Here is a 26,148-nt window from a genome sequence, read left to right as displayed (position 1 = left end):
GAACTTTTCCACGTACTATGTATAAAGAAATTTTGGAATAACATTTCTTAAGCAAAATAAAATTTATTTATTAATAGTTTGGTTAATACACTGTTAACATCTATTTCTCAAACACCTTTACATGGAAATAGGTTTTACTTATTTTTTACTTATTTATTTTTTATTTATTTATTTATTTATTTTTTGCATGAAAAAATCAAATCTGCAATCACTTTTTATGTATCATGTACCAATTTTGTGAAAAATTGAAAAGTTTAAAAGTTTGTGCTGTAAACTACTGTATTTTTACGAGTGTGATGAAGTATTATTGATGTTTGATTTGGTTATTAAAATTTAGCGTACCTTTTCAGCAGAGAGGCTATATGAGACGTGGGTTTACAGTTTAAGGTGGAATCCGTGCCACCATGTCGTTCAATGTTCTCCTACCGGGAATCGAACCCCAGATCCGTGTACTCACTAGACCAACAGGAAGGGCAGAAATGTGCTTATGACAAACATTGTTGTATATGTAATATATCTTAAAATATACGCTCATTTAAACATCATCCAAATGACAATTTTTCTACTTTACAGAAGAAATATGCTATTTAAAGAGGAGTTTCCTCATCCTCCAATTCTTTGCTATTGCGTGAGTCTTTTTCTGTGTTATAATAGGGACTATTAGTTTCTCATTTTTATCCTCACTCTTCATCTTAATTCCAAGTAGTAAGCCATTAACATCTAGTGATAAGCGAGTTCAGATTTGTGTTGCTAATTCTGCCACCATATGTTCTAGCATTTGGATAATTTTTGGTTCGATTGTATTGTTATTTGCTGAGTAGTGTTTCGTTAGGAGTGTTCGGATTTGCCACGTTTCTCTTTTTGTAGTAGTGTGCGCAGTGCATCTGAGTTTCAAGGAAGGACTGAATAAACGTTTAGCTACGTGCAGTGAAGTGCAATGTCCCGTAAGTATAATACTAAACCTGACTTATCTTGTTATGTGTGTGATGAACTTACATTTAAAACTCAAAAAAGCAGCCTTCATCTTCCGTTAAAAAAAACTTATGAACTGTACTTTAGCTGTAGGGTTGAAGACGAGGATAAGTTTTTGATCCCATACATACGCTGCACTACGTGTTCCAGGAATTTAAGAAACTGGCTACAAGGAAAACGTGATTCTATGAAATTTGCTGTTCCTATGATTTGGCGCGGAAAAATAGATCATGTAACTGACTGTTACCTTTGCCTGACATATGTAAAGGGCTTTTCATCTAAATCTAAGCATCAGATTTAGTACCCTAATTTAAAGTCAGTTATCCAGACAGTGAGGATGTTCCAGTACCTAAAGCTCCAGAACATTGATTCGGAAGAAGATACTTCAGACGTTCCAAGCAGCAGAGATGATGTAGTCTTTCAGCCTTCTACATCCCAGTCAACGTTACCTCATTTGATCACACAAAAAGAGCTTAACGATCTTAAACGAGATTTAAATCTTCCTAAAAGAAAAGAGAAAAGGAGGCTCTTCATTTGTTGGGCTCTGGGCTTCAAAGTTGGAATCTCTTAGCTCAAGTAGTTAAAATAAATTTATTTAGAAAACGACAGTCATTTTGAGGACTATTTTGTTGAAAATGGATGCATTGTTTATTGCAAAGATGTAGATGACTTATTTCAGTCTTTGGGACATGAACATAAGCACACCGAGTGGCATTTGTTGATTGACAGCTCGAAACTAAGTCTGAAGGCAGTGCTTCTCCATATTGGAAATGTTAAACCATCTGTCCCTGTAGCATATGCGGCTCATATAAAGGAGACGTATGCAGTTATGAGTACGATATTGGACTTCACTGGATAGTTTTTAAAAAAAATCAAATGGCATGTGTGTAGGGACTAAAACGTTATTGGTATTCTCACAGGAATGCAAGAAGGATACATCAAGTATTGTTGCTTTTTATGGATAGCCCTGACAAACAAATCATTACGTCCGTAAATACTGATCTCAAAGAGAATATTTCATTCCTAGCACCAACATGTCTCGCAAACCAATTGTGAACCCTCAAGATATATTTTTGCCACCATTACATATCAAGTTTGGGTTGGTGAAGATTTTTGTTAAAGCACTAGAAGAAAAGGTATTGCCTTCACGCACCTTAAGGATCAAGTCCTAAACTTAAGTGAGGCAAAATTTAATGAAGGATTATTTGTTATTCTACAACTGAAATTGAGATATCAGAAATATTTAGTCATCTAAATCAGTATGTTCAGATTTTCTTGGAAATCTAAAGACTAACAACTATGAAGCTATTGTTAGCGACATGGTGCGCAGTTTTGAACTCATTGGATGGAACATGTCACTAAAATTACACTTTTTGAACTCACATCTCGACTTTTTTATTATTCAAAACTTTGGCGTAGTAAGAACAGTTTCGTCAGGACATTGTCACATTTGAAAAGCGTTACAGTGGAAAATGGACTGAAAGTATGAATGGAAATGAGTATTGCTGGTCTATTATTAGAGAGACTCCAGAAGATGTTTACAAGCGTAAACGACCAAAGAAAATATTATAAAGGGTAAGTCAACAAAATTTAATATGCCTTCCTAGTCTACATTAGATAGTAAATATATGTAAATATGTACATTTCGTATAATATGTTGTGGTGTGCTCAACAAAAACGTGATGTAATAGGTTGGTTTCCACCAATGAAACATTTTGGTTTCCACCAATGAATTTAGCACCTGTCATTTAGTTAAAATCACATAATTTCAATTGAAGGACAGAATAAAAGTTTAAATTTGTTGCACAGTATAATGTCATACCAATATATTTATAACTTTTACTCAACGTGACATGGGGAGTACTCTATTTCATTTTTGCTTGATGGCATGGATGAGCAGTAAGCTGTCGATCGCAAGGATTTAATACCTATTATAATTAACTTTTTCACATTTCATAATTATCATTTCCCATCGTATCATTTAACCTAAAGGACAAAAGTGTGAGACGCAAAACTCAAAAATCCAATATTTCTTTTTTATGTCTTTCATTGTATGAATATACAGTACTCTGAATAACATAATTTAGGCAGTTTCCTTTAACATATGTAAGACAATTGAGTACATGGAAGGGACTGATACTATTTTAAAGACTCGGAAAGAAGAGGCAACTCAATTCACTTACTCTCCTCTCTTTCACTAGCCTTTCTGTAGTAATTTCTATAGCTTTTTATGTACCCAGAAGAATTTCCTCATAACAAAATACGATTCGATAAATGTGTGTATTGTAAGTAATATGCATAATATGTTGCCATTTATAATACATTTTCATTTATGAATATCTTTCAATTATATACTTCATATCATATCCTGAATAGCTGGCTGTGTGGCAACACGGGGTAATTACGCGCACTATAATACTCTAGGTTTTCGAGCATTCTACATAACATGTTCGGGGGTTTCTGTGGGTGGCATGTTGGTCCAGTTATATACAGTAGTATGAACATTTCAACTTAATTTGGTGTTTAAGTGGACCGTGATAACTTAACTGAGAAATATTGTGTTAACTATTGAATTACTAAGGTGGGAGTATAGTGCTGTGTTATACTACTATTGAACGCTTAATAGATGAACAAGCACGTTGCAGATTTACTGGTATATCTCATTTCATAGTTTATGTTGAAATTATCTTTCATTCATTTCGTGTCGCGCCGTCGTTACACAGTACAAGGTTTGTAGTAACCAATATTGATAGAGTAGATCTTTAATATATTCAGAGATACAAGAGATTCAATGACGCTTTCTTCTGATACCTCTATTGATACATTAGGAGCAGTCGACCGTTTATTTTCTCAACATACCATAAAATAGCATAGCTTACCACGTAATAAATCTCTAAGTGCAATGATTGCTTCCTTTCTCACATCTGGATTCTCCCGTAGTTCCTTTCTTGCTTTTTCTGCAACTTCGCCAGAAATTTCTTCTAGTTCCAACGTAAATGTGAAATCTCCGACAGTTATAGTTGGCGCTTTTGTTGTCATGGTGAAACTAGAAATGAAAGAAAGAATATAACTTTATGTAGTGTATCATACGCCTTTTTCAATTGAAAACAAATAGAAATTTTAATTATTTATTGTTAAACATTCTAAAATCTGTGTAAACCAACATTGTATTATGCATAAAAGTGAAACTGAGCGAAAAACAATTAATTCGAAGGAAATCAATTCTACAATACGGTCATTCAGGGAAATTTATCGGTATATAGCGAACTCATATACAGATGTTAGATATCATTAATTATAATCGTTCATTTTCTTATGAGAATACCAAGGTGCTCACTGTTCAAAAACTTGCAAATCTATAACATATACTTATGTTAACAAAGTTACACCTAAAATCTCCACACACACCATATGAAAAGTCTATTAGTGAATTTCAATTCCAAGTAGGACGATAAGACTTCTTCAAGCCGATTGTAAGAAACGAAAGTCTGCATAAGGAACAAGGCCAGCCCTTGTACAACACGTACACTTGCATGCTTCAAGTTTTGGAAGTCCGGCAAAAAACTGGCATAACATACGCAGAATTTAAATATTTGAAAAATATATTGTTTAAAATACACATTTTATTCCAACGATAATTCCTAACACACTGTAGCCTTGTACGTTCTCACTAAGCTCTTCTAATTAATTAATTAATTAATTAATAATAATAATAATAATAATAATAATAATAATAATAATAATAATAATAATAATAATAATAATAATAATAATAATAATAATAATAATAATAATAATAATAATAATAATAATAATAATAATAATAATAATATTATTATTATTATTATTATTATTATTATTATTATTATTATTATTATTATTATTATTATTCGGTGAGTCTTGTTTTCATTAATGCTACTACCATTATAACGGAGTGATTTATTACTTAAAATCATAGCTTTTAAGATAAGTCGGGATGGGGGTCGCGGGGGCGGAAAATTGTACTATCGCACGGGGCAGTAAATTGCCTGAGGCTTGCCCTAGTAAGGAATGTTATAATAACAGTATTAGACTCTCGAACTCTGCAACATCTACATACTTTATCGCAAATAGAACAAAATTCCCCGCATCCCAACACTCATAAATACACTTGGACTTCACCAAATGCAAAAGCACAAATTGATAATGTTCTAGTAGATACAAGAAGACAATATACCATAATTAATATTCGATCATTTAGAATAGTTGACTTTGAGGCCGGTCAATTTCTGGTAGCAGCGATTGTAAGTGAGAGATTATTGTAGAAAGAAAAAATAAAATAACCAGCATCTGGTAATGGAAAGAAATTCAAGGAAAGTCGGGAAATTCCAGATTGCAGTGTCGAGGAGATTCTCGGTTTTAGAAAGTTTGAAATACAATAGGTGTTGAGGATACTTGGGTTGAAATTAGGAACAGAGTTATAATTTCAGCAAAAAACAGTATGCGGGAATACATAGTACCACGCGAAAACAGGCAGAACTGCATTGGCTACAAAATTCGAACGATAGAACTGCATAAAATTTCATTGGCATCAGATGGAAAAACTTCTAAAACTTTTAGAACAAAAAAAATTTTTTTGAAAGCTAAAATTCTTGAACTTGAAAATAACAGTACAAACAAAAATACTCGGAACATGTATAGAAACATCAAATGAATTTAAGACAGGCTATCAACCTCGCGCTATACATTAAAGAAAGCAGACGGAACAATTAATTATTCAAGGGCACGAATAGTATTTTGAGCAGGCGGAAATATTCTTTGCTAATTTGCTAAACACGCGACAAAAATTAATGCTCATGGGGAAAGTGCAATCCATACAACAGAACAGTGTATTCCAGAACCTAATGGAACAGAAATAGCTACAAAGAAATTAAAAAGAAATGCAAAACTTCTGGTGTACATGAAATTCCCACTGAGTTAATTTTAACTGGAGAAGAAAAACTGTGGAACGAAATACGCAAAATCATTCTCCTCACATGGAACAAGAAGAAATTACCACAAGAGTGGAAGAAATCAATCATCGTTCCAATTCATAAGAAAGGAAACAAAACTGATTGATGTAACAATTATAGAGACATCTCTTTTTTGTAAACATTCTTTAAAGTTCTCTAAAACATTGTTAGAGATTGATCACATATGCAGATGAAATTGTTGGAGATTATCAGTGCGGATCTACGCAAAGTCTATCTCCCATCGATCAGTTATTTGCCATTCGCCAAATACTTGAAAATCAAATGGAAGTACTGTACACCACACCAGTACATCAATTACCTTTTATTGATTTCATAGATGTTTACTGTAAGATGGAAGTATTGTACATCATTCTTACCAAATTTAGTATACTAAAAAGCTGGTTAAATTAAGATGTCTTTAAATGAAACCCAAAGTAACCAGAGTAAAGAAATACGTGTTCATGAGTTTTCACATCAAAAATAGCCTGAAACAAGATGAATTGTTGTCATTCGTATCGAATTTTGTTTTAGAATATTATAAGAAAAATTAGAGATAGTAGCAAAGCATAGAGCTAAATGGCATCAACAGGTTATGTTGATATGTCAATTTGGTAGGAGATGATATGAGAAGAACAGAAAGAAATGGAAAGGTTTCATTAAACGCCTGCAGGAACATGCATTGCAGAGGAAACCAAATACATAGAAATTCGTCGTGTCCGTAATACTGTAAACTATGGATGCATTAAAATATCAAGTAACACTTTTGACAAGAATGACAGTTTCACATATCTAGGATCAACATTAACAGACCAAACCATATCCACGAAGAAACCATAGGTTGACTGAAAGGAGCGAATTCGTGTTATTATTCAGTCCAAACTCTCTGCCTTCGCGAACTTGATCGCAAAATTTGAATCTTAATTAAAATATAGGACAGTAAAACGATAATTACGCTTGTTGTGCTGTACGGCTGTGAAACATGGTCACTTACTTTAAGGGAACAACGCAGACAAAGCATCTGAAAATAAAATTCTAAGGAGAATATTTGGACTTAAGAGAAACGGAAATGGGAAATAGCACAAACTTCATAACGAGAAACTAAAATTTATACCGTTTATCAAAAATTGTTAAGGCCATTCAGTGTAGGATGCTCAGGTGGACAGGTTATGTAACCAGAATGAGAGAAAGTAGAAACGCTTTCAAAATTTAAACTGGAAACCAAAGCGAGAAATGACCATTAGGAAGACCTAGGTACAGATGAAATGAATATTGCAGAAATAGTAATACAAAGTAGAAACTGGATCGAGTTGCTAAGTGTAGAAGTCGATGAAGAGCTTTTATGAATGAGGCATTGAACTTCTGATTCCATACGCCATGGAGCGAGTTAGTTGTAATAGTAAGAATAACAATAATTTCATTCTCTCTCTTTGTTTCCAACCAATCTCATTTTAAAGCTCTGACGTAAGTCATTTGACTAGCCTTATATTTGCTCTTTTGGTGTTCTTGTAGTCAATGGCTTGTACAGATAATAGTTATCCGCAGCGGAAATCATAACCCTGCTTTTCTCGTGGTCTTGAGAAGCTTAGTAGATCTACCATCTAAAAAAAAGAAAAGATTACGTATTTATCTCCAGTTTATTGTTACAAATAAACTTGTTACATAAAACAATCGGTGGGTATCTTGCACATAAAAAAAAGCTTCTAAATTTACAAGTGCAACGACATTATCTTTGCTCGTTTATCAGAAGTTGTTTTTTATTTAGCCTCTCAAGTGTCTAGTACTAACGTGTGTGTTATTTACTTGTTTTGAAGTAGTTTCTTTGCTTAGTTGCCTGCAGGACCAAAAGGAACAGCTTTTCTTATTGAGAGATCGGAATGTGTTTTGCTTTCACTTCTTTGTCTTACATAATCACCTGAGAAGGAGTTTTCTACAAGGATTGTCGATTCCGTCTTTTCCATTTTCTTGCTTCGTAAATGCTAAAGAAATGGAAAGTGTTCTGACTCATCAGTTGCTTCATTCCTATTATGTTACCTTTGATAACGGTATTACATCTATATAATAGAAGTGTACAAGTCAAACAGTTATCGGTACTAAAATCGTACTGATACTCTAAAAATAAAACTAAATGAAATCTTTACTGTTAACCTTTTACTATGGTTTTTAGGTTAAAGGAAACGGATAACTAGTTCTACAATATTATTGGTGTTTAACGATAAAAAAGAATGTTCGAAGATTATATATCATCGCGTCGTTAGAATATCTAATTTACGATTTTGAGTTAACACCGGTTCCTTATATGATCTTACGAGATATACCGATTGCTCCGCCTTCTCATCAATTCTATATTTCACTAATAAAGCCTAGATCGTCTATGATTCTTACAGACTTTTATAGCGATCGGCAGCTCTCGTAAAATTATATAGGGCAGCCATATGTAACAACTGGCTCTTGGGCCGCTTGCGGCCCACTGAACTCTTTCATTCGGCCCGCCTGATCCCTTATTGGAAATATTTTATACGTAACCTCTGAACTTCAACTGAATTTTTCCTGGATATCTTATGTCTACCTTAAAAATATCCTTCGCACTGAAACATTCAATTTACCATTGACAACTGAGAGACTAGTTTAAAACATGAAGGATCAAGGTTCCAATGCTAAGTAAATAGATTTTTCTGACTTTCTTTAGTATGTAAATATTTTGGTCACTGTTATAGCAGTTTTCCTGTTCTGTGGTGTTACTGTACGATGAACTAATTTCTCAATTTTGGCTATTCAGTTCTTGTTAAAATGTTATGCATTGTCTTGTACGGCCTTCGACACTAGTAAGGCCTTAGTGATTGGCCCACCTTCTGCTTCAACTTGCACATAATTGATACAGGGTAACGGTATAACTCACAATCGCAAATTTTGAAGTTCGCTTATTAGTTATTCGAACGACGATGCATCAATCGATACATACGATTGAGCTGAACAAAATTATGTAAGTGAGTGAAAAAAGCTTGTGCGTAGTTTTTGAGAAAATGAAAAATTAATTTTTTTCTAGCCCTCCCAAAATTATTGCTGCACGAGTATTATGCCATTTACTGAGGATGAAACTGATACTGAAGTATATCTTCATCAAGATATCAACAGACACTAGCAAAACAACAGTACATAGTATGATTAATGGGATATAACCGGAAAGTATCATTAACGCTTGAATTTTCATGTCTGTTTCTAATTAAAATATTGTTGAAATATAAAACACGTATCATCAATAGAGGACATGAGCAGAGTAAAATAATAACATGCTTCGAGGTAAATTCTCAAACTAAGTAATTCTTCAGAAAACCGATGAAAACTACCTTCTGTGGCGCCAAAAAGTATGTCCTTCATTTCCAATAATTAGAGATGCACACGAGTCGAACCGAGTTGAGATTTAAGCCTGTCTCGACTAAAAAATATGTTTGTCTCGATTCGACAGTTTGTCTCGACTCGATTCGAATTCGAGACGAGACATCTCAAAATTCAAGTCGAGACAAAATATACGAGTTAAAATATACCTACACATCAGCCAGAACATTATGACTACCTACCTAATTGTCGATATACCCACCTTTGTCACGGATAACAACGGCGGAGCATCTTGGCATGGACGCAATGATCCTTGGTAGGTCGCTACAGAGAGTTGTCACCACATGTGTGAACACACACACAGGTCATCTAATTCCGTAAATTTCGGGGAGGGTGGCGATGTGCTCTGACGTCACGTTCAATCACATCCCAGATGTGTTCGATTGGGTGTCGGATCCGGCGAGTTAGGGGGCCAGCACATCACTTGGAACTCGCCCCTGTGTTCCTCGAACCACTCCATCACACTCCTGCCCTTGTGACATGGTGCATTATCTCGTCGAAAAATTCCAGCTCCGTTGGTCGTCATGAAGGGGTGTACGTAGTCTGCAATCAGTGTGCGATACGCTTCGGCCGCCATGGTGCCTTGCTGGTGCTCCATTAGACACATGGATGCTCACGTAAATGTTCCCCAGAGCATAATCAAGCCGTCGCCAGCTTGTCTCCGTCCCGTAGTACAGGTGTCAAAGAGCTGTTCCCTTGGAACACGACGGATTCGCACCCTCCCATCGTCATGATGAAGAAGGTATCGGGATTAATCAGACAATGCAACGATCTGCCATTGCGCCAAGGTCCAGTGGCGACGCTCACGTGTTCATTTCAGTCGTAGTTGACGATGTTAACATTCGCACATGGATGAGTCGTCGGCTGCGGAGGCCCATCATTAGGAGTGTTGGGTGCACTATGTGTTCGGACACATTTGTACTTTGCCCAGCATTAAAGTTTGTTGTTAGTTCCGCCACAGTTCGCTGCCTGACCTGTTTGACCAGTCTGCCCAGCCTACGAAGTCCGACATCTGTAATGAGGTGGGGGCGCCCTCCCTTTGACGTTTGAACGTCGCTTCCTCTTAGTTTCACTAATTGTTGAAGACACTCACTACAGCACTCCTCGAGCACCCGACAAGTCTTGCAGTTTCCGAAATTCTCGTGTCGAGTCTCCGGGCCATTACAACCTGCCCTCGGCCAAACTCAGATAGATCTCGCGCCTTCCCCATTCTACACACAGCCAGCACTTAACTAATTAACTGAATTGAGCTGAAAATTACATCTTGATCTCGAAAGATTAACTATTAAGTTTATGTGTTCTGTACCTTTCTAAAGTAATAAATCCTGGAATTGGTTTCAAGGCTGTTTCTGAGTTAATACTTTCTCAAAATAATAGAAAGATTTTCGAGACATGTCTCGAGATTCGAAACATGTCTCAACTCGTGCGTATCCCTACCAATAATAATCGACAGTTCTTAGTTTGCTGGAAGAAGTTGTTATTTATTTATGTACGGTAGAGTAGCGAAATATGCTGTTTACTAGCAGATTGTATGCCTTGTTGTTTGTCTTTTCCTAGCAGTGAAAAATATTCCTTTACGAACATATTTATTTGTAACAAAAGTAAATGGTAATGGAATGATTGGTACTGTACAACGAGGCTGTGAGAGGATGCTATTCACTCAAATGTTAATTTTGTAATTAATTCTATAGAAGAATGCTACCTGAATCCAGTTTTTCCTTTTTATTAAAAAGGACGTTCTAAACCGAATACAAACTTTCATTCGCAATTCCAATGAAAAACTAGAGGACATAGCAAAAGATTTCTGGGCCAATTCTATCAAATAACTAGATGTATAATTTATGGACCTTTTACCAGAGCTTAAAATAACTATAAAGAGAGGGTAATAATGGATGGGGTTGGGGACTAGTAAAGGACAGAGTTTCATCAAGGAGTGGGTGGAGTTCCAGCTCCCAAGTTCATTTCATTTAGGGTGTCTGCATGGATATTTTAATACGTTTGGTAAACATTTACATCTTTGCATAATATCTAGTTCAAGGGGCAGGGTTAAACCGGAAATTCCCTTTGAGCAGGAGCGGATTAAGGGCGGAGCGAATGGAACCCAGGCTCCGGGGCCCCAAAAAGTCCCTCTCTTTAATGCCAAAATATAGCAATAAACATATTCCGCCTTATGCAGAGTCATTTTGATGTATAATTAGCGTCATACTAAAAGCCGTACTATTGCAGGAAACAAATGTTAGTCGAACTCTTTAGTATGGCACTAATCACACGTCAGAACGACTCTGCATAATGCCCATTATCTTATAGGCTTTAGACCCATGCTATTTTTTTTTTTTTTTTTTTTTTTTTTTTTTACAGCTCGCTACGCTCGCGGTATCGTTGAAGTTAAGTCTTTTTCCACCAGCATCTTCACGATACTTATCTGGTGAGGGAGTGAGCTATTTTGGGTCTCTATTATAAACCAAATTATTAGCTTGTGGTGAAAATTCCTTTCAAATATCTCTGTCATTACTTAGTTACATTTCTTCTCTTAGAAGAACAAAATGCCGAAATGGAAACATCTGTGAAATCTGAGAGTGGACTGCAGAAGTACTGTGATGAAATGGAAAGAAAAATCTGTAGAAAGGAACATTTTGACGAAAGTGACTCAGAAGAAACGGTGTTATTAGGGAGTGATAAATTTCGTATGGAAACACTCTTTCCGATCATAGATAAATTCACTTCAGAGCTACAGCGAAGGACAGCTCACTGTCAGTACAAATATCTTCACGAGACTTTCTGGTTTCTTACCAAATTTAACTCTATGGACGAAGAGGATATAAACCGAGCCATCAGTAATTTTATGCTAAAGTACAATGGTGACATGGACTCGAATTTTTGCGAAGAATTTCATTTCTTATTGTATATACAAGCTCTTTATTGCTAATGAGAACCCCAAAATAACAGCGCGAGTTCTCTTACAGACAGTAACATACTTTTGATGTTATATGAAAGTAACTTAGATACAAATTTAACCAAATGTCTGCATTGTGTACAGATTTTATCGATCTCTTTTTGTTACAAATTATACTGGCGAAAGATCCTTTTCTAAACTTAAATGATTAAAATGTCCTGTGAGGTCTAACATGACACAGCAGAAGCTCAATGCTCTTGCCCTATTTTCTGCTGAATGATATTCTGGTCAGAGAGTTATCGTTTAATGACATAATAGAAGCCTTTGCAAAGCAAAAATGTAGGAAGAAAACTTTCCTAACAATGTAGCCTTGTACTGTACAGCTTTACCGGTACCTATTTGTATACGATTTTTCTCATTTTACTCTGTTAGTGTCTTTACAAAGACTGTTGACAATTTGGCTTGTATTTGGCATTTGTGTATTACACTGCAGTAATGAGCATTTAACTGTTAATAATGAATGTAATTAAACTAATTATTGTAAATTTGGAGCACATTAAAATATTACAGCATAGTTCTCGGCGTTTCGATAAACCTGAGGCTGTAGAAGGCAGCAAAGAAAATTTATGAGCTGGAATTACTCTTAACACAGGGCCATCTTGAGATAGTCGGCTCCAGGATCCCAAAAGCCTTAATCCGCCCCTGCCTTTGAGCACGCATTGCTGTAACATATGATTTCTTTCCGCACAAATTATGCTTACTTCGGTAACAAATTATGATCGTATATCCATCACATTTTGCTTCTAAAGTTCCGTTTACAACACATATCTGAATTTATGTATCAAACTGCATTGAGATGTTTAAAATACATTTTTTTTTTTAAAGTGACAGATTGAAATATATAAAGCAAGAATAGAAATGGTTACATTATTTCAATAAAGTCAGAGCTCATTTAGACCTTCAGAAAACGAAGTTACGTAATTGTAGCGTAAACAAGAAAAGCGCTAACAAGAAACAAGAAATTTAGTTACGCCACTTCGTTGATGTGATGAAGCACATTAACCCTACAATGGGCTCGTTAGAAACAGGTACTGGAAAGGACGGGCTAGGTCAAGAAGATCGAACATATAAAACGTAATGTCTTCTTTCTTTCAATTTATGATACCAATAACCTCACTTTTCTTTAAAATATTACAAACTAGCCTTCGGCTATCTGAGGATTTCGCCCACAGTTCCATATTTGCTCCGCATACGGCATTGCATCTCATATTTCAGCCTTTACTTTCATTCATCGCATGGCAAGAATACGTTTATGACATCATCATTATCATTATTATTATTATTATTATTATTATTATTATTATTATTATTATTATTATTAGTAGTAGTAGTAGTAGTAGTAGTAGTATTAGTATTTAAACTCCTTTCATTCTCAGAATATGCAATCAAAGTGAAATGATTAAAAACCTATATCGGCCTAGCACTGTTCAAAATTAATTTTAAATGGTTCACGTATTTCCCTCGATAATAAGAGACTATCTCTAAGTATTTGAGATTATATATATATATATATATATATATATATATATATATATATATATATATATATATATATATATATATATATATAGAGAGAGAGAGAGAGAGAGAGAGAGAGAGAGATAAAACTGGAAATTGCTCCCCTTTCTCTCGTTAAACGCGGAATTTCCGGAAATCCTGTAGCATATACCCACTTGTTTCGAATAAAGAGTTCATATACCAAGTTTCATATCCCTAGTAGTCTCTGACCTTAAGAGAGATTTCGAGATATGGTCATCTTATCTTAACAATTTCAACACCCACTCTTTGAAATACATCTTTATTTACTTTAAATGGGAAGTTTATATATTAAATTTCTTGTCTCTATCCTTAATATAATAATTACCACCTTTATTCCTCTTCCTCCCGGTATCTTACGTCACGAATCCTATGCACTGTCATACTTTCAAGTTTCTAAATTCAGCGGTTTGGATTAGGCGTTGATCAGTCGGCTAGTTAGTCACTTACCCACTCATTCAGGATTACCACTTTTATAGAGATAAATTTTCTCGTCATAGGTCTTAACTTTATCTTTTACACTTTTCAGGTTGTTATAGAATGGCGTACATGTTTTTCATTGCTACTGACGTTGAATTTTATTATGTAGCACTTCAGTCATTGCATGTACGAGAACTCGGTAAAATATGAAAATAACATATTTAAAAGTTTCTTTATGGTCATACTTTAGAAAGTCTATAAATCTTCCTCGAAAAATGTAAATGAGATTGTATGAATAGACATAGAAGTCCGAGAAGATAACGCAAGAGAACGGACTGGGTCTCACAAACCAAAATTAAATTATGAGCTTCTTTTCGTACGAACTAAGAGCAACTAAAGTTACACGTATATAGACCCTGTTGCTACCTTATGTACATATTTTAAGGAAATCAGATACTTCTGTTGGCGCAGACTCAGCCCTTCCGGGGCACACCCACGGGGGACGTCCAATGGGTCCGGACCCTCCCAAAACTTCCTAACTCAATATGAATTTCTACACTTTCTTCACAAAATTATACCTATTTAACAGAGAAATGATTGATATAATATGAAAACTTGATCTTACAATTCATCTATATTCTTTATCTTATAAAAAGAATCTAGTTCTATCATTTTTCACTAAAAATATAGGTAAAAGTATGTTACAATTACTTATAGTCTCTTCGGGTGCAGAATAATACCCGTTCAATACTACACAGACCTAATGGCTTGTAGTAGAAATCGACCCCTCCAAAGCATGAACCCTCCCAACAAAAATTTCTGGGTGAGCGCCTGGGTTAAGGCATACCTGTGGCCGGCATATCTCAAAATCGTAATTTTTGAAATTACACTTCTTGTTTGAAGGGGTCTATTTGTTCGTTTTTTTAAAATAATAACCTGTTATGCTAGTAAAAGATAAATCAAACATGCCTGCAGACGAAAGGTGGTAATCCTTTTTATAGAACTCAATATAGAGCTTGCATCTCAATATGTCAGTTTGCAATTCCAGTGCAACTAGCACTTTTATCTTTATTTCTTGATTTCTTGTTAGCATGTTGACTGAAAAGCTGCTCGGAACAACTTTTATTTTCACTATAAATTAATATAGCATTGGTTATTAGCCCTATTCTATAAAATTATACACGAGCTCCATCGTAGTCATATGGTTAGTTTATGTACTCTCGGCGTGGGAGACTAAAGTTCGATTCTCGGTTGGAGCTCATGGGTTCGAATTCCACATTAATCTCAGAACATATGAAGAATTTCAATTTAGTTTAAACTGAGCGGACTCAAGATTCAATCAAAACGGATTAACATTATAACACAAAGTACATAAATTACATTAAAGTATAAATTTGAGTGCAGAGAGGAAGTATACCGCCCAAAGAAAGGCGAACGAATGAAAAAAGTATTTATTCGTAATTACTATTAGTTCATCAAACAGCAATAATAGTTATATAATTATAATAATAATAATAATGAGGTTGCTGATGTCACAGATTTAGACTTTTAGTCAGAGAGAACATATAATATCGCTAATGTACTGTATATGCTAAATTTAACATGTTTACGTACGTTAGTTAACCGAAATTCTACGTGCCCAATTCCTTTTCAAGTAAGGTAAGAGGCTGTAGAAGAGCATGATTCACTGAACATCACTACCTAAGATAACTAATATGTTATTCGCTTTATAAAGGCTATGAAAATATTCCTTTATTATAAAGGATTTACTTTGAGTATACTGATCTTATACAGCATACCTAAATCAATAAATTATGTAATAAATAGCTACTTCAAAATAACTCACCTTATTTGTTATTACTATTATTATGTACACAATACTTCAGTCTCTTGTTCCTAGCGGCTTTCACTGCACTGACCACATAATGCTTCTTTCGCTTAACAAAGTCTGCGTTTACTAAGTGAACTCGTTCAAGAGCACTTACTGGCTGTTCAGTTTTTTCCACTCATTTTAGAAGACATATTACGTCATATGTTGTAACGTAAAGTAGATCTACTTCATATAAACACGTTGTACCCACAATGCTTACTCATTTCCGACTTGTTTTGCTCTTTAATTGTACTTTTCTTCCCATGTATTTTTTCACAAATTTACATGTAATTGAGAAGAAAATATATTGTAGTCACCGTAATTTCCCCAGTCATTGTTTCTATTTCTAACTGGCAACACTGGCAAAGTCAACGACATTATGTTTTGAACTCAATGATCCTTGAATGTAATTCTCTCTCTCTCTTTTCCTTCTTCTTGTGATGAAAACAGTGCATGCAATGCAAACGAAGCATCATAATTATAATGTCACGTACGCAAAAGTGTTCTGCTACACAATAACTCTATACAATGACAAATTTTCTACCGGAATTCATGTTTCTCTTCATCTAGAAGAGCGACTCTCATCCTAACTTTCACGTACAGTTACGGTACATTGCGGTTTAACAATGGCAAACAGTCAAACCAATGTGCCTATCATCTCTTATATCGTATAAGTTATACATGCCTGGCTTACGTATCTTTAAACGTTCATAAGTGCTATTAATTGTGTGTTACTACAGTCACTCTATCCATTTATAATTTTCATCCCATGAATCATGTAACACTGAAACAGTGATTGAGATTTGGGTGAACTAATGTTGTCCACGAGACTGAAGAAATTTCTCGTCTCGTCTCGAAAAGGAGACGAAAACTGCTGTTTCTCGTCATCTCATCTCCAATTTGAAAATGTACTTTCAAATCTCGGAATTTTTCGTGGCTGACACTAGTGTAGAATATCACAAAAGATGCTACTTCTGCTGCTATGCATAAAGCTGCAAGGTTTCAATGGCTTGAAGAAGCAAATTCTGGACTTTATTGTACTGGAAAGTATAACGTGGTCCAACGAGTCGCGTTTTGTTAGTTTCAATGACACTCGATGTCAGGTGCACCGAAATCCCAATGAAGCATTTCACTTAAACTTGGTTCCATTCACACAGGTGGATATGAACGTTAATCCTTATTTTCATATCAATGATCAGATGTTGACATTTTTATATCACCATTATTTATATGCCACTGGATAGTCATAACACCCAACTCGAGCACTGCCGTATTTGTAGAGCTCAAAATCATTTGTGTATAAATTTAGTTTGAGTAAATTACTGAAGCGCTTTTTTTTTTTCGCCTGCAAAATCCCCAAACTTAAATTTAGTTGAAAATCTGGGGACTATTTGGAGCAGTGGGTGAAGCGGAGAAATAGGTCTTGGGATCTACGGATGAACGAGCAGATTCATGACAGTGTGGTAGACCTGCGACACCTCCTGGGGCTGCTTCCCAACAGATCTAGGGTTCGTCCAGGTCAGAACAGGTGTTACTCGGTATTAAATGGTTATTAATCAAGTATTTTGTAAAAGCTCCGACAAAGAGATACAGTTTCAACTCCATATGTAGTAAGCACCTGCCATTTTAAAAATAAACGGATGTCTTTTCACGTATAGGCCTATACGTGACAGGTATTTATTGCGTATTAAGCTGAAACGTTGTCTCGTTATTTTGATTCATTGATTGATTTGTATTTACATCCTTCGTCAGTAGTGAGGCTGTACGGGACAGGACATAAGTTAACACAATGGCTACCATGGATATCACCTGTGATTTCCGCGATAGAGAATGACTAAATATTCATTTTGTAACGGAACACAAGTGATACCTCTCAGTAAAAACTATCTAATCTGACGATATAGCCTATCAGTGGCGAATCCAAGGGGGACTATAGGGGCTATAACTCCACCCCTTGACGCTCAGGTATACACTGGATAAAATGGGCTTCAATTCTGCTTTACATGGATAAAGCTGCAAACTATGGTTTAGCCCCTCCCTTGATCATATCCTGGACTGCACATCTAATAAACTTTAATCAGAAAAACAGAAAAGAAGTTAACGATCGGAACAACACACAGATGGTCTATAGGGAAGAACTCATAAAAGGGGCTTGGTACCCAACTTGTTAAAAGAAGGATTTGAATCACTGCATTTCAATTCTATTCTACCGGAGTCGAACCCAGGGCCTCGCACACTAATGGCATATGGTAGCTACTAGATCAGAAAGGAGGGCTATAATCTTTGTTAAGGCTATGACAGACTAATATTAAATAGACCTAATTTATCATAGACTTCCAAGTATAATAGTCTACCGACTTGTTGAATTTCAGTGAGCAATAGTTTTTATTTCTTGTTGTCTATGGTTATGCTACAAACTATAGTTTAAGGAAGGTTAATAGCATTTAAAGCGAAGTTCTCTCGAGATAGATGATCTTTGATTATAAATAAACTGTTGACACATTCAGTTCTAACATAATTATTGAATTCACACAGAAAATGCGTGCACCAAGTGAAGGTTTAAGAGGCTCCATCATGGCGAAATTTAAATACCGCTAATTTTACAGTAATTATGTGATATCTTCAAATAGATAAAAGATAATCGAACTGTGGAACAAGGGCGCCCTAGACAATATTTTACATGGAATACCGTTATCACGACTCACTTATCTGCTTTCGATTTCCAGCCATTTAGAAAATCAGAGTTTATTTTCGCGTTTATAAAATGAAATGAAATCTTTAAGTTTTACGTCCCATGGTTATGCCGGTTAGGCTAAAGGAGACGGCGACGATGAGTGAAATGGTGGAATAAAGAAAGTGGAAGGAAACGGGAGAACCCCGAGAAAACCCACAAGCACGGTGTTTGTCCACCACAAAGTCCACACGGCGCGAGCTGGGATCGAACCAGGGACCCCAAGCACCGGAGGTGAACGCTCTACCACTGAGCCACCTCGAAATGATAATGGTAACCGTTTCAAATATAAATAACCTTCAGAACTACACTCATGTGATTTCAGTTCTCATTCTTGATATCTGAGCCTTTGAGATCAAGAAATAAACGCTTATGCCTCTTCTGAGAGATCGTATGTTTAACTCTGTACTGTAAGATTTTTTAAAAAGAAAGAAAGTTAACTAAAATTTACTGTTCCTGGGTATAACTGAATAAAATTTATAAAACTTATATTTCTGGGTATAATAGTTCTAAGAACTCGAAATATTTTAACGACCTGTCTAGCGAACCGGCTGAATAGCACCACTGGAAACCCAGTGCTATTTCATAATCAACTGTAGTTCTTAGCTTCATAACTAATCTACAATGCGAATCTGTCCTTCACGAGACTCTAGCGGACTTACTACAACAAATGCATGCAAAGGAATCTTATACTAAGCTCTGATAATCCAGAAACTGAGTTATTAAAAATTGCTGGATAGAGCATGGTTAACGATACGTTGAAGTATCAATTTCTGATAAACTGTCTGCCAAAGGATGTTAAGATTTGCTTTTGTTTCAAGTTGCATAAAAGTTTTTATACACTTTAAGAAATCCTAGTCCAAGTAAAAAAATATTGCTAATAAAACCAACTGACCAAAGCAGTATATATATTTTAGGAGTATCGTATATGTATGTTACAGTTTCGGCTATAAAACAAAAACAAACAAAACACACACACACACACATATTATATTATACAAGTATGTACTCTTAAAATATTATATATAATATTTTAAGAATATATACTTGTATAATATGTGTGTGTGTGTTTCTTTTAACCGAAACTGTAACAAACACATACGATACTCCTAAAATATACATATACTGCTTTGGTTAGTTGGAGTTTTATTAGCAGTCTTGAATTTTCCAAACCTACAATGAATAATTTACAAGGAAAATGTTGTGTAATAAACATTACGTTCAAATATAAAATATTTCTAGCATTTTGAAAGGAAGGAATGTTAGATTGTCATCACCTAGAAATACAAGTTTTGCAAGGGACTAGGCAACACTATTTTGCGCATTCTACACATTGGATGTTGAACCTTTGAAGCTCTTAACCTTATGATTTTACATCCATTAATATTGTATTATTTAATTTTATGATCAGAAAGAAAAACTAGGGAAAATTGGCTACTATATTTCAATATTTTTTCAAGGTAACCATTAGACAATTACATTTTATGGAAGTCGTCAACCCTAAATGCAAAAAGTCCTTGGACAGTTTATGGCTGTTTCCTTTTCTCTTAATCATTTCAACGTCTTACTTTCGGATTCGCTCCAAAGCTGACCCAGCACAAAGCATCAGCAATTTTCAGCCTATTCTTTATTTAATGACAGGACCACAGTTTCCTCTGCCTTTCACTTCGTCATCTGTAGAATGTATGATTACATAAAAACAACTTGAAATGACGTAATTACATATATATATATATATATATATATATATATATATACATAAAGCCTTTTACTAACATTCAAAGAAATATAAAATGAATGATTTGCTTTTTGAGCGAGCTAACTTCTATGCGTAATGCTACAAGTTAAATTCTTTTCACTTTCAAGCAACAATGACAGTCAAGGAAATCTTGTAAAGATGGAAGATCAAACTAAAAATTTAATGTATTTTGAATTCATATTTTATTACTTTATAGTCACATGTCAAAAACTGAGTTATAGATGTCCGTTTGGAGAAAACTGATTACTAATCTCAAAATTCAAAGATTAAAATAAAATAAATTTCCTGGAACTACATACAGGAGGGCTCATTGGCCTTAACTATACATACACAGTATGTCTATACAATGATGACAGTTGATCTATAAGACCATATTACTACGAAGTTGGCAACTCTTTTAATAAAACTATCTGTTCCATATATACCTTCGTTCCGCTCTACATTATAGGCCGAAATATTGCTTAATTTTAAAAGCTTTAATTAATTAAATTTATTATTTAAAAGAATTAAATTTTAAAACAACACGGTTTTATTATATTTTAAATACTGTTTTTTTAAGTTGTAACTAAATAGTCACAATTGTTTTAAATCGGTAAATCTTCTGCACAATTTAGCACACAATAATGCAAGTGTAGCGGCACCTGACAGCATGATGCACATGTTGTTCAATTTGCTGTTCATCATTAGAATTTATTACAAGCTTAGATGAAAAACCTTACAGTAATGAATCAATTACGCCTATATTATCATTTGACAAAATTCATGTCTATTGTAGCATTTTGATCTTTGCTTTCTTGTTGTGAATAAAAAGAAAGTAGTTCCGGTTAAGATTATTACCAAAGTGCCGATTATTAAGGAAAGATTGCTGTATTTTTCTTTCCCAATAAAACCACAAAGGTAATTCCACAATCAATTTGGTAATTCGGGATTTCCATACTAGCTAAGGAAGGAAAAGGAGAATAGATTTCACTTTTACTTTCATAAAATGCGTTACAAAATAACTATTTATACATGAAGTAGGTAAACAAGTTTTTCTTTTAACAGCTAGACTGACGTGCATGACCTTGTACTTTTGTTTTGAGTTTTAAAAAAAAGTTCAGGAAAGAGACGCGTAAACATCATTATGTTCAAATTAACATTGTAACGAGTACTTAAGTTGTCTGTGATATAAGAAGTTATACTGTATTTAAAATAAAGTTAGAATAAGATATGTTTCATTTCTAGAAAATACATAACGTTTTACATAAAATTAAGTTTATACAACAAAAGTAATAGATAAATTCAATGCCAGTTATAGCGGATAATATATTGCAAAATAATTATTATTAAAAATCAACCCAACACTCCTATGCATAGAAATATTACAACTTCATGTTTCTAGCCATTATTCTACATTTGACGGGAGAATCTGTTTTTGATGAAAAGATACAAGGTCAAACCTTAGACAATATTATTACGTCTAAAATAAACAACAAGAAAGTAGACAAGATTTTAAATATGATTTAATTCAAAACAGCACTATGTATTTTAATTCACGCCCAGCAGTACCGCTTGTCACCGTGAGGTACTCACAAAATAATAGTATAATAATATATATACAGATCCCACCACTTTTATTTATATTTTTGTAGTCTCGTTTCACTCATGATCAATTATTTTATGGAATAAAGAAAGTATTCGTCTCGTTTTTAGGCACTTTTTTGAATAAAGGTTTACATATTCTATTTTTTATTTTTATTCCAACTTTTATTTATATTTATTTATTTATTTACTGATTAAGGTCCCACGACCATGGTTCAAGGCTAAGTTAAACGGTGATTATGATAATGCACAAAATAGTGGAATGAAGAATCTGTAAAGAAACGGGAAAAATCATGAAAAAAACCCACACATGTGGTGCTTGTCCACTACAAAGCTCACTTGATGAAACTTGGGATCCAACGAGGAATTCCATGCACCTACGGTGATGTCCCTATCACTGAACCACTGCATCTCAGTTTAAGATCATGATAAAGAAAATTCGCTTGTCAGTGTCATGAGCCTAACTATAGTGATATATTGTGTTAGAATTAAGAATAACTGCATTCACATTCACTAGGCATCCTTCACACTCTCTGCGGCGTCATATTTTTTTTTTTTTTTTTTTTTTTTTGAGTTTGTTGCTGTAGAACCTTATTACAATGCTTTTATTAGGTTACTTCTCTATTTGTTAGAGACATATCTTGCAAGTTAAATTTCACATTCTTCCACAATAACTAGAACTATGAAACTTATTATTTGTAGGGCATGAATTATGAATTTGACATGCAAATATCATCCTGACCTAAACATTCCTAGCTATTTCGAGTGTACCGCAGACGAGATAACCGAGTGATTATAATGCAATTCAACGTACGCGAAATTTCAATTTTTTGAATGATGATGAAATTATTCATAACGTATTCAAGTCTCAGCAGATGGATGAAGAAAGTAACGAAGTGGCTTCAACTGAAACCGAAAACAGACTGCTGCAATCGAGGCATTTGCTACCTTGAATTGGATGGAATGGCATCCTGAATGCGACCGCATAATTCAACTTTTCTCCGTCAACCATCTGCAGGATTTGCTAGCACATAAACAACCGTCTATGACAAAGCAATTAAATTGACTGCACATGCTATACTAACACTTCGAAAGTACGTACTATACTGAATTTTTATAAATTTGTTTGTAGTAACAGTGATCTTATTTACAAGAGAAGTACATGTCTTTGTATTCAGGAATTTCAGATATTTTTATATTCATAACGTCTTAATTGATGGTTGTTTGAATTATCCACATTTCTGGATATCCGGATTGTATACAGCAGTTCATTGGTCCCAATAATTTTAGTTTCATTGTTTTAGAAATACAGTAACTAGGAAGCGGTTGTTGCCTATACAATTCAAATCCTTACAGATGTTTGGTTGATTGCAGACGATTATGTGTTTTGTTGGTTTCATATTAACACGTTTGAGTATTCAAAAGAGATTTAGGTAATCAGTTGAATAATTAGTATAATTATATAGACTAATAGAGAATCTACAACACCACCCCTCCCCTAAGATTCAACCAAGAATGATAGAATCTAAAAACAGGTTATATCTAAAAGATAATAACCGTAAAAAATATTTAAAAACAATGCTTCTATAAAATACACTAAAAGTTATATATATATATATATTCGGATATTAGGACAGTGATTCACTATAATCCCTTATAATCAATTGTGCCTTATGCTTTCAAACTTCGTCAAATCTTTAATTTTACCTAGCCCCCCAAATTTCCTTTTTAAGGCATTTTATAATTTTCTGTACGAAAACCTCATGCAGTTATTATATACCACCACACGCAACGCAGTTTTGACTTTAGTGACGTGTCAATCCGCATTGGAATCAATAAAATATGTCCTAAAAATCAATTATACCGAAGTCGGATCGATATGAGTCAATATCTCCGTACATATATTTTTAGAACATGTTATGCACTGCTTATTAATACCATATATTTCACTTGTACTGTATGCAACCGAGTTCACACTTTCCTCATCATACCCTATGCACATGTCACTGAAGTCAAAAGACAACGATAAATATTTTTTCCAGGAATGCTTTCCAGCTGTAAAATGGGTTTTGCTTAATCTGAAAACAGATTTAGTTAGCTCCTCTAAAAGTATATGATATTCCAAAATTTTAGTTATTAATAGACATAAAATAATAAAGTTATGGGACTATAAAGATTTGAAAAAAAAATTGAACTCAGATAATAAAAAATTTTTAAGAAAATTCAAATAATTTCAAATGTGTTTAAGAAATGTTAGCAACATTATACACACCATAGAGACCGTCCAAAGGCATTATCATTAATGCTGTATGTAACATAGTGCTGCCAACTCTGTATACACTATATTTTCCAATGGAACTACTTCATATTATTAGGTATGTAAGATGACTGCATAATCGTGAATAAAAATGTATCTCTAATACGTTGCGCTGTTGCAAACTTTAATACTTATTTGAGAAGAATTATTGTTATAGCAATGATCCACGAATTACAAAATACATGAGAACAAATATTGTTTTATGACGAAAGTAGTTCCAAGGAGGACTCTTTGAACCTCAAGTATAAAACTATGTGCATTGACTCATTAGTGTTATCGGAATAAAATAAAAATGTGAAGAAAATTCCGAATGGAATAGTTTCCAAATGAATATAACAAATTTCTCATATCAAAACATTTTACGCACAACAGCCGTAGAATATTACAGTTCCAGGCAAGGAAGAGAATGTAACGTGAAAATCAGCAAACTAAACTTCGCTCTACAGTTGTCGCTACAGTATTATCACATGTCAATCAGGGTTTGAACCTTACAGACTCAAACTTTCTATGTTTGATTTCCACTCAAGAAAAACATTGAACAACAGTTTAAGACTTCTCATACATTCGAGATATCAAGTACTAACATCAAATAAATTATGTAAAATTAAAGTAATAACTTTACGCGTAAGTTTTGAGCAAAATACAAAATAAAATATCTTCTCACAGTAAAAACAATGAATTCTAGTGTTCACATGACTAATGAACAATTTCTAGAAATATTACGTAATACGTTCTTAGATATCAAACTGAAGTAATTCACCAGTGTGAAGTCTGAGTATATAAGAGACTCAAAAGTTTAAGATTCGATATAAAACAAAGCAAGAACTTTCTTTCCCATGGATATACTTTATATGGAACTTATTTAAAAAAATATAATTGTAATCAGTTTCAAGACATTTGATATCGCATTAAAACCAACATCAAATAACTATGCGGTAGCAGTGGAACTCTCATCAAGTTTCAAATGTTGTAAATTGACATCTTTTGGTAGGTTCTGTTCGCAAATGTCCTTCATTTCATTATCAAGTCCACGTCAAGTGAAGGAAACTTATGCTTTCCCTTGACATAGGAATGGGAGAAAGTATTTCGTAAATTAAATATCAATTAATCCCTTGTTTTTTTCCGGATCTGATACGAACAAGATTTATGTTCTGAATTTGAGCCTCTGGCTAACTTAATTTGCTTTGTTACGCTGTGTCCGAAAATTCCAATTAATTTCTCCAGATAACACACGAAGTGTGACTACCTAATGGTGGACAAGAATGGATTGAATCGAGATTCTTTACCGTCACTGAAATGTAATTTTGTACTCTAATAACAATACTTTGTCAACCAACACATTTTTGCCTTGTAATTAGGATAGTCTTGTATAATTAGGATATATATCTAATAATATGAGGCAGTGTCAGTTGAAAATAAACAAGTACATATCGAGTTGGCAGCATCACATTATTTACAACATTGATGATATACATTTGTATAGTCTCTATAATGCACTGAGAAAAATCCGTTCTCCGTACAGCGGTATATTGTATATACAAATATACGGAATCCTCTTGCTTACTAGAGAAATCAGTATGGAGCATACGTTATCCATATGCTACATACACACTGTCCTTAGATGT

At 34.2% G+C, this 26,148-nt stretch overlaps 1 protein-coding gene across 2 annotated transcripts in view; it reads right to left on the bottom strand.

The window, feature by feature from the left end:
• Nucleotides 1-26,148, bottom strand: part of LOC145693317 (alpha-tocopherol transfer protein-like) — a 105,041-nt gene that overhangs the window by 40,373 nt on the left and 38,520 nt on the right. Inside the window, exons 1-2 of one of the 2 annotated variants that reach the window (XM_081769197.1) lie at nucleotides 16,112-16,255; nucleotides 3,852-4,018 (exon numbers count right to left, since the gene is read on the bottom strand). In XM_081769197.1, the coding sequence (XP_081625323.1) occupies nucleotides 3,852-4,011 (160 nt within the window). In that variant the 5' untranslated portion in view covers nucleotides 4,012-4,018; nucleotides 16,112-16,255. Of the gene's footprint in view, nucleotides 1-3,851; nucleotides 4,019-16,111; nucleotides 16,256-26,148 lie in introns of those variants that run through there. The other variant, XM_081769196.1, reaches the window with a different exon arrangement.

Source organism: Thermobia domestica, chromosome 8 (genome assembly GCF_964235325.1).
Source record: "Thermobia domestica chromosome 8, izTheDome1.hap1.1, whole genome shotgun sequence".
Taxonomy (NCBI): Eukaryota; Metazoa; Arthropoda; class Insecta; order Zygentoma; family Lepismatidae; genus Thermobia; species Thermobia domestica.
This window is presented reverse-complemented; position numbering and strand designations above follow the sequence as displayed.